The 9,387-nt window shown below is 39.1% G+C and overlaps 1 protein-coding gene across 1 annotated transcript; it reads left to right on the forward strand.

Annotated features, from left to right (window-relative positions):
- Nucleotides 1-349: 349 nt before the first annotated feature.
- On the forward strand, nt 350-4,930 carry hey1 (hes-related family bHLH transcription factor with YRPW motif 1). Its single transcript, XM_006635695.3, has 5 exons — nt 350-799; nt 1,609-1,684; nt 1,862-1,945; nt 2,253-2,334; nt 2,878-4,930. Exons 1-5 carry the CDS (start codon nt 714-716, stop codon nt 3,426-3,428), a joined length of 879 nt encoding a protein of 292 aa, XP_006635758.1. The 5' UTR covers nt 350-713; the 3' UTR covers nt 3,429-4,930.
- The last annotated feature ends 4,457 nt before the right edge of the window (nt 4,931-9,387 follow it).

Raw genomic sequence — 9,387 nt, forward strand, 5'->3', positions numbered from 1 at the left:
TTAATTGCATTAATTCTTTGTTTCACCGCGGTACTCGGACGCCGCTGTCATCTTTACCATACACGCTGCTGCACCGTGAGGTAAAATTAAAAGTCGTTTTGACTCCGTGTTACACTGTAGTCTGTCGGATGAGTTAGTATTAGATTACAGGTTCACACGCTCACTTGCAGACCGCCCGTCGCCCCAACCAATTGCCCCATTCATTCCAGAGCCGGAGACAGCCGTCGCCTCTGATTGGTTATCGGCGCTCAGCGGACGAACTTTCCCACGGCCAACGCGTGCTGACAGTCGGCCAGCCACATCACTACTGGAACAGACAGCCTCGGGGCTCAGGGAGCTCGGGGGGTGGTGCTATACAGTCACACTCAAGCTATAACTCAAGTCATTGGTTATTTCCTCAGAATAGTCACATTATCCTGCCGGTGGTCGTGGCTCGCTCTGGGAGAAGACAGGATACAAAGCTGCCAATTAAGGTGGCTGTCTTGTTTTTTACTGGCTTGTGTAGGTTTCAGGTCCGCCCTGCCGTCAACCACCTCCGCTCCACCCATTTTTTGGGTTCCCTGTCATGTAGAAATGACACCGTGGGAAATAATCTTGGCGTTTTAAAGTGGTGAACTGAGGGGAGTTTTGACAGTCATTCACTTGCAAAGCTTCATATTAAAAGGACCTGTTTGGCGTGGAAAGAGAAGGGATAATAGCGACCCACGGTTAAAATGAAGCGAAATCATGATTACAGCTCTTCGGATAGCGAGCTCGATGAGAACATCGAGGTGGAGAAGGAGAGCACCGACGAAGTTGGGTAGGTTTTCATTTTGTCTTGCTTTTGCAAAACGCAGCAAGTATTTTTGTACACTGTCTTGACTCCCTGTTATCACGAAACGCATTATCATAGAAGTGTGTGAACCCTTGCCCCCACACACACAAACACACGCCGGTTTAAGTCTGTTATTAAAGCAACCCAGTATAGACGCAAAACACTTGACGGTTGATTATGCGGCTATATATAAGTATAAATATAACATGCACATATTTTTCCAAAACGAAAAAGGTGTAGATTTCGCTGCGGAATAAATATTCACCACTTTAATTCTGGTTAATTAAATTTTAGTTTCCCCTTTTCTATACAATGTTTTGACCACGCTACGCTCTGCTTTGGTTTTGGGGTTTTTAAAAAGATCCAAGATACATAAGTAAACCAAACACCTGATGTATCTAACCGGCGAAAGTTAAAGCTTTATTTTTATTTTAGCAATGTTTGATTTTGACTTGCCTCGGCCTTTCCAAATATTTTTAAGTAACGTAATTATCTGGAGTCTTCCTACTATTTTTATGTTTCACTTTACTGACGTTTTAATTACATTTGATTACATTAGTATATTTTATGGTTCTTGTTATTATTAATAATAAGTATAGCTAGACGCGGAACATCCACGATAGTTTTGTACCAAAAGTAATATTGTTCGGTCTAAGACCAAGTAGAAAGTTCTATTTTAAAATCTTTCTGTTTTTAAAATAAACAAAAAGTCATAAGTGATATGTCAATATATATTACACCATCACTGTTAACCGGATTTTACACTTAATGTTTGTCTGTACTGTATATTTTAGAAACGTAAGTTCCCCCCAAGGATCGATGTCTCCCACAACATCATCTCAAGTACAAGCGAGAAAGCGGCGTAGAGGAGTGAGTATTTTCAATACGTGTATCTATAATATGCATATGATTTAATTGTGTAACTATCAGAATACATATAAAACGCATTTACACGCTTATATATATATATGTACTGTATAATATATGACACGGGTTTGTTGCACGAATTCGCTGCCTAATTTTATACTTTACTTGTATCTCCTTTAGATCATTGAGAAACGGCGCCGGGACCGAATTAATAACAGTTTGTCCGAGTTAAGGAGACTCGTCCCCAGCGCTTTTGAGAAGCAGGTAAGCTAATGAAATAGAGCACAGCGGTAAAAAAAACAGTTTTCAGAATGTAACTGCGGATCTTAATATTAAACAAGGGTATGCACATGTCTGTACTATTCCTTCGTTTATTTGTCTGAAGCAAATAGCGTGGAGTTAATATTTTGGTATCCAATTCCTTAGATAGAGTCCTTGCTTATCTGTACATTGAACCAACTTTCAGAAAGTTGCCACAGTGCCTTTTGGTTTGCGAAAGCGCTAAACAGTGGGTGTACTGTAGAAGGAGAACTGTACTGAACTTGACTTAATTTTTTTTTACAACATGAAGGGTTCAGCCAAGCTTGAAAAGGCCGAAATTTTGCAGATGACGGTGGACCACCTTAAAATGCTACATGCTGCGGGTGGTAAAGGTAAGGTGTTTAATGCAGAAATTACTGCTTCACAGCCAATATTATCAACGCAAAGTGCTCAACTTGGTTCATTTAAAAACGAATAGAGCTGATTATGCTTGTATGCAACTTTATTTAAAAACAAGATTTGTTCACTCATCACTCAATAACTGAAAAAAATATTAATTACCATTATGTGTAAATAGTGTTAATACTTCTATTTAAAACGTTTCCCCTTTGATGTATGGAAAAGGTAGTATGTCTTTAAACAAAGGCAAGCCTTATAAATAGTTCTCACTTTGGAGAGGTCTAATGAGAGATTTTTTACCTGAAATGACTGAAATGCCCACTAAGAAACCAGTTCATGGTGGGCAAAATGGAATCAATCACCATAAGATATTTGCAGTCAGCCTGCAAATTTTCAGATTATAGAATAATTCTTTGAATTTCATTTTTTTAGCACACCCAAGTTTGACTAAATGAAAGGTTTATTTCTGGTTCTGTGAGTTTTTAACCCTTTTTTAGTTTGGGAATGCATGCTAACTCGAGCCTCTTTCCTTGCAGGCTATTTCGATGCTCATGCGCTGGCTATGGATTACCGCAGTCTGGGGTTTCGCGAGTGCTTGGCTGAGACTGCCCGGTACTTGAGCATCATTGAAGGGCTGGACAGCGCTGACCCCCTGCGGATTAGGCTGGTCTCCCACCTCAACAGTTATGCCTCCCAGCGCGAGGCTCACTCTGGACTCGGACACTTGGCCTGGGGCTCAGCCTTTGGGACGCCCCCCTCTCATCTGGCTCACCATCTCCTCCTGCAGCAGCAGTCAGCCTCTCGCAGCTCTAGCAGCTCCTCATCCTCTTCCGCAGAGACCCATGCACCAAGCCGGCTTAGTGCCGCTCAGCACACAGAGCCCAGTCCACTCAGAGTGCCGCCTGGGCTGCCCTTGGTCACTTCGGCCTCCAAACTCTCCCCTCCTCTGCTCTCCTCTCTCTCTGCATTCCCGTTTTCCTTCAGTGCCTTCCCTCTGCTCTCCCCTAATGCCCTTGGCTCCTCTGCCCCCTCAACCACTCTCGGAAAGCCCTACAGACCATGGGGCACAGAGATAGGGGCATTCTGAAAGTTGAGGATGCACCCCTTAACCCCACTGAAGACTAAACCACCAGCTGAGCTGGGGCTTCAAAGGACTGTGCAGAAATCCACCACCTTTTTTTATTCTCATCTTTTTTTTTTTGCTGTGCATGAAAAGAAAAAGGTGTGTAAGAACATGTTAAGTTGAAGAGCCTTGATACAATGAGGTGAATGGCAGATTTACATCTGATCAATTATTTTTATTTTGTGACTACTCTCCTTGTCTCATCCCTCTTGTTCTGGACTCGACAGGGGTGGGCACTCCATATGGTCAGGCTATCGTTTCAGATTACAGCTCTTCCTATTTCCACACACATTCAGGAGTGTGGTGTGGTGATGCTTTGCTGCTGAAGGCAGAGGTGTTAAGATGAGAATTTGCATGACAATGTATGCACACGACTTCGGCAGATAATGACTATTGTCTGAATCCATTGTTTAGAAGGGATTTTCAGGACTGTTAATCACTTGCAACTGATACTTCATTGAATTGTTACCTTCAGCTTCTCAAATGTCCTTATTTAATATAATTAGTTGAAAATATAAATTTTGTGAAAATATATATTTTTTTTACATGAGCTACTTATTTACAAATGGAAAAATAAACTATGATCTTTTACATATATCTGGAGCAGCACAATTAGGTTTTAAAAAACAATTTCAGTCCCTGAGAACCACACTGGATTGCATTTGTCTGTTTGCTTTCCCTCAAAACGTGAAACAAACTCGCCCTCCACTATAACAGTTCTGAGCAATCAAATTACAATCAAAAAGAAGCAAGGGTTTAATTTAGAATTTTAACATTATGCATGTCGGACTTAACTTTCCTTCCCTGAAGTGGTGGCGTCCATTTAGATCTATAACTGTTGCAGCTAAACGTTTTGTAGGAAAAGTTAAAAAATGGTAGAGCATATTTATAAAAATTACATAGTTGTATCCGATTTGTCCATTTTAAATTGTTTCTGCTGTACATATCTGTTTGGCCGGTATAATAAAATGCCTCATTGAAAAGTGATGTTATGTGTTGTCAGAGATGTCACACAGCCATAATACTTTACAAAATTAAAACCAACTCATTATTTTATATGAACATTTCTGTAATTTTTTTTAAATATCGGGGATGCATGTTTTCCATATTAAAACAGCAGCAATATATCAATTACAGTTCTGAGACACTGCAGAGTGTTTTATGAATGGCAATCTGCCCAACTTCAGGAAGACATTACACATCTACTGTTTCATGTTGGTATCACTTTGTGAGGGAAAAATGATTATAAAAATGGATGCAAATTTACATTTGTAAGATATATTTTGTGTTTTATATTTGTGAAAAAAGCGTTGACAAATCAGATTTTCTCAGCTTTTACATTCAAAGATGATTATAGATCAGAATAGGTATAGTACAAGGATGATGTTTTCTCAGAGAGTAAGGTACTGTATTTGATCCTTGTGTACTGATCTGACATTTCTCAATAAAGAAGCTGTTTGTGAAAACCTTGCTTTCTGTTCTTTATTCTTTCATTTTCTTGGTGGCTTTTCTGCAACCTATTTGTTTCTATTGTTATCAAAAAACCTTTTAAAAGTAATCAGTTTTAAGAAAATGTTTCTTGCTATGCCGATGTTACAGAAGTCGCTTTCTTAAAAATAAAACAAGGTACTACAATAGTGAGGACGTCTTTATTTCTGTATCACTAATACAGAGTAACCCTGACTCAAAGCCAAGACTTAAATATATCCACATCTTTTCTTCTGTTTGGCCAGGAAGCGATTAACAACAAGAGGATATCCTGGACAAAGACTGACCAGGCCTTAGGGTGAAGCTTGATGCTGTGTGGGGATATTCTGTAGTGTGAGTAGATTGGTGTAGAATGGAAAATGGAAAAACTGCATCCACAGTAACATGTGGATGTTGACAGCCAAAGGCCATCTCAGTGCTACAGTGTGAGCGTTATACATAGGCTGAAGGGACAATTTCATTTAGTTTGCTACTAGTCCAGTGGTTCTCAAACGGTGCTTAGAAATTACTGCAACCATGGAAGAAAAAAAAGAAAAAATTGGAAAAACAATAAAAAACTTCGAGACTTAATGTGATATAGAATATGAGAAGTTCATTGACCTGATTTTAGACTCTTCCTTACAAATAGCTTTTAATGAAGTGCAGTTGGCAGTTTTGGTGCAGCACCAAAAACAAATATCCAGTATTATCAGAGAAATGCTCATTCTGTTCTTCTCATGTTTGTGACCACCTACTGTATCTGTGTGAATCGCAACAGATTGGATAAACATGAGACTGCAACTCACATCCATAACTCCAGACATAAAAAAAAAATGTAGAAGAGGCAAACTCACTCATCACACTGAGATTGTTAAAAATTATCAGTACTCTTTTAAAAAAAACATCATGTATCGTTGTCTCACTGTGTTTTACTTAGTCATTTTGCTACCTACCTTTGCCATTTGCACCTGTTAATCCACAGAAAATGTTGTCTGGTTCTAGAAATATATTAGTTTTTTTTCCTTTGTTAACGATTTAAAACATTAAAAGTTTTCAAACCAGAATGAAACCCTTCTGGTTTTCTTCTTACTTGGTCAAACCGGCAGTTAGAACTTTGATTCTTTTATTCTCAATGAGTATTTCAGTGATTAAGTTTTATTGAACTGTAGGGGTGCTAGGTGCTACAGGTGGACTACCTGTAGTATGCCAATCTGGAGACCAACTATCATTCTTGTCACTATTACTATAATTGTGTGTCGTACAATTACGTGAAAACTGAATAAACTAAGTGACATCTTACTAATACATTGTAAAACTTAAGCACACTGTCTCTTGATTTAAATTGCACAATTTTTGTTGTATACCCATCCTGTTTTTTTTTTTCATTGTCTCCCCACATGGTCCTCATTAAGATACAATTTACACAAACACTCAACTCCCTTTGATTGTAGTTTCCTGCAGTTCTGAGTCATCTATGCATTATGTAAAGTGTATGTACCTACTGTCACTGTGGATCACTTTGCACATATCAATGCTGAATTTTATTCCATGACTTAAGTCTTTTTGTAATTCTTTTGGTGCTATTTTGGTTCGCCACTCCATCTATTTTGTTTAATCTACAAATTTAATTAGCTTTCTAACTATATCAGAATCTAAATCATATAGATCTGAAACAACAAGAGGTTTACAATGGATCCCTGTGGTATACCACTGCTTACATCTCCCCAATGAGAGGTTAAGCCTTTAACGCAAGCTTTAACGCAAGCTTTGTAAGCTTTGTAAGCTTTAACGCAAATAAATGTGAAAATATTTCTAAGGCATTGTATCCCATTCACAGCATATTTGTGTTCTATGTATGAGACAGACTGAAAAAATGGGTGTGGAAGCATCAGGTGTGAAGGACTGTGTTGTTCTGAAGTTGCATTGAATGGTTGTGTCTCGGAAAGGGTTGTGCATATCCTTGATCTTTAACTTCCTGTTGATCAGAGGTCGTCACTGAGACACTCATTAATCTCCACACAGGTAGCATATGGGATTGCAAGGCAGATCTGACTGGGCCTCAGGCTAAGAGGCATCCCTGGAACAGGGTGCAAATACACAATGTATCATTGCAGCTGGCCACCTGTGTGCAGCCAGTTAACCAATGAGCCCTGAGCAGATTGCTCTGCCCAAACCCCCCAGAAAAAGACAGAGTTGGCATGACAACACCCAGGAGAAGACTCGGAAACCTTGAACTCTACAGTCAGAGCAGCAGAGAAAGGCCCTAGCATCATCTTCCTCCTCTCTCTAGCGAAGGACTTGGAGACAAACAGGGTAGGAGGGAGAACATCAGAGATATGGTTTTCAGGATGACTCTGACTGAGGAGGATGCCTGAAACTGCACAGTGTTTCTTTACTGTGCCATAAGATGGCACACCAGGTCACCACCCAGAGCTGTTGCTAGAGAACAGAACTGGTGGATGGCTCTTTTGGGGCATTTGTTTCTGGTAGCTGGGGTTCATGGGGTACCTGTGCTGGATTGAAATGTGTGCCTCTTGTGGATAAGTCGTGTCAAGTCATCTGTTTATTGGGTGGGGAATCACAGAAATTGCTGTGTTATAAAGTTATGATTGTGTTATAGGAAGACTGAAGTATTGTAATAAAATGGAATATTATATTAGATTATTGTCTTGTCCAGTCTGTTGATGCACTGGTGGTTCTAGGAGACAATAATAATGTCTGGCAGAGGAAAGGACCCTAGCACCTTTTATATAACTATAAAAGTCCTCCATTTAGGGGTCATTATATCTGTGTCTCTTCAAAAAGTAATACATTTTATGTTTTGTTGCACTGTATATATCAGCATTCAAATATTAATTTACAGTTTCCTTTTTTATTCTGTTTCAGCTTAATGATTTCTTGATGGATGACTGTTTACAACATTCATAGTCCAGCTCCAGGAGAGATCCTTCATGTTCCTTACTTCTCTTTAACTCCTTAACTGCTTAAAGACTTGGATAAAACACAGCCAATCAATAAGAGCAGCAATTACAATAGTTAAATCACAAAGATGCTAGAACAGATGAGAGAAAAATCTAAAATCCCCATGGCTCTTGTGAATTGATCATCGGGAATCATTCATTACCCTCCTGTTTTGAGCCAGTAATGGGAAACTCTGGACCCTAAGATTTGTTAAATTTCTTGTTTTTCTTGCTGAAGGTTTCAATTTCTGTTGTATTAAAGAGAGTTAAAAGACCTACAGAACTGTGCATATATGAGCTTATTAGCCATCACCAATGTAGTAGGCAGTAAGGGTTTGCTAATAGCAATGCCAATTCATGTAATCCAGGGTGTAACATGGAGCACAGAACGCACCACAATACCATTTTACAGAAAGGTCAGTTATTTGGTATTCTGCTTTTCTTTGCACTACCCACAGATTCTCAACTAAGAGGAAAATACAGAAAATATTTTTTAAAATACTAAAACCACCCTGAGGGAGTTAAAATAAGTTGATTTGGTTCTATTATCCCTTTAAAATTTTTACCATGATTTATTCCCCAGCAGTTTAGAGTTCCATATAAATAATTTCAAGACAGGTCAGATTAAGTGATGCCAGGGGAGGGACCATTTCATTTCTTTTCAGATTGATTCTGAAGGAGGAAATTGACAAGAAATAGCTCTCAATTGCATTGTTGAAACCCGTTGCTGTGTCAACAAATCCTCACCAAAAATGATCCAAACACAAGTGAATATTGAAAAAAGTGAAATATTTCTGGAATATAAATATCTGGAATTTACTTTTAAAATATATAAGTACATACCTGGGAATGACAAGCTTTTTGCCGCACATTACGCAAAATGGCACGTAAAGGTTATGGACTTACGTAGTAAGTAGTATTCATTATAAAACGTTAACATTTTCAGACCTTGTTTATTAATGTGTATTAACTGCGTCTACCACATACATAGTCACTGACACTTTTTTCTAACCTTCAGCATAAGTCTTTCCTGTCATAGTGCGGAACATCATTATCTTTAGTGTTGTTTAAATGGTTTATTCTTTTTGATAATTAGCCGTATTTTGTAATAATACTGCAACAAGGAAACTAGTACGCGCTGCGTTTAAATCTGTCAAAGGCCCAAACACCCAATCGTACACCACCACCTGCTGGTGTTTTGCGGTATAGTTACCGACAGCTCTGTTCCCGGCCGTTTCTGGGTTAAGCGGTACGCTGGTTTATGCCATGTGACTACAGAGCCACGTCTGAACTTCAAGGAGGTACTGTATGATTTGCTTCCCAGACTATATAGAAGTAAGACATTTTCATTATTAAAGTTCAATACAAAATACAATTCTCCTATCTTCATAATATTGTAACACATACGGCAGACATTACAGGTTGTGCGAGCCGGCTTACCAGCGTGGTGACGTCACCGCCCTTCCCTGTGAATAGCAGGGCCGCCGGGCTGATGG

This window comes from Lepisosteus oculatus, chromosome 10 (assembly GCF_040954835.1).
Source record: "Lepisosteus oculatus isolate fLepOcu1 chromosome 10, fLepOcu1.hap2, whole genome shotgun sequence".
NCBI lineage: Eukaryota > Metazoa > Chordata > Actinopteri > Semionotiformes > Lepisosteidae > Lepisosteus > Lepisosteus oculatus.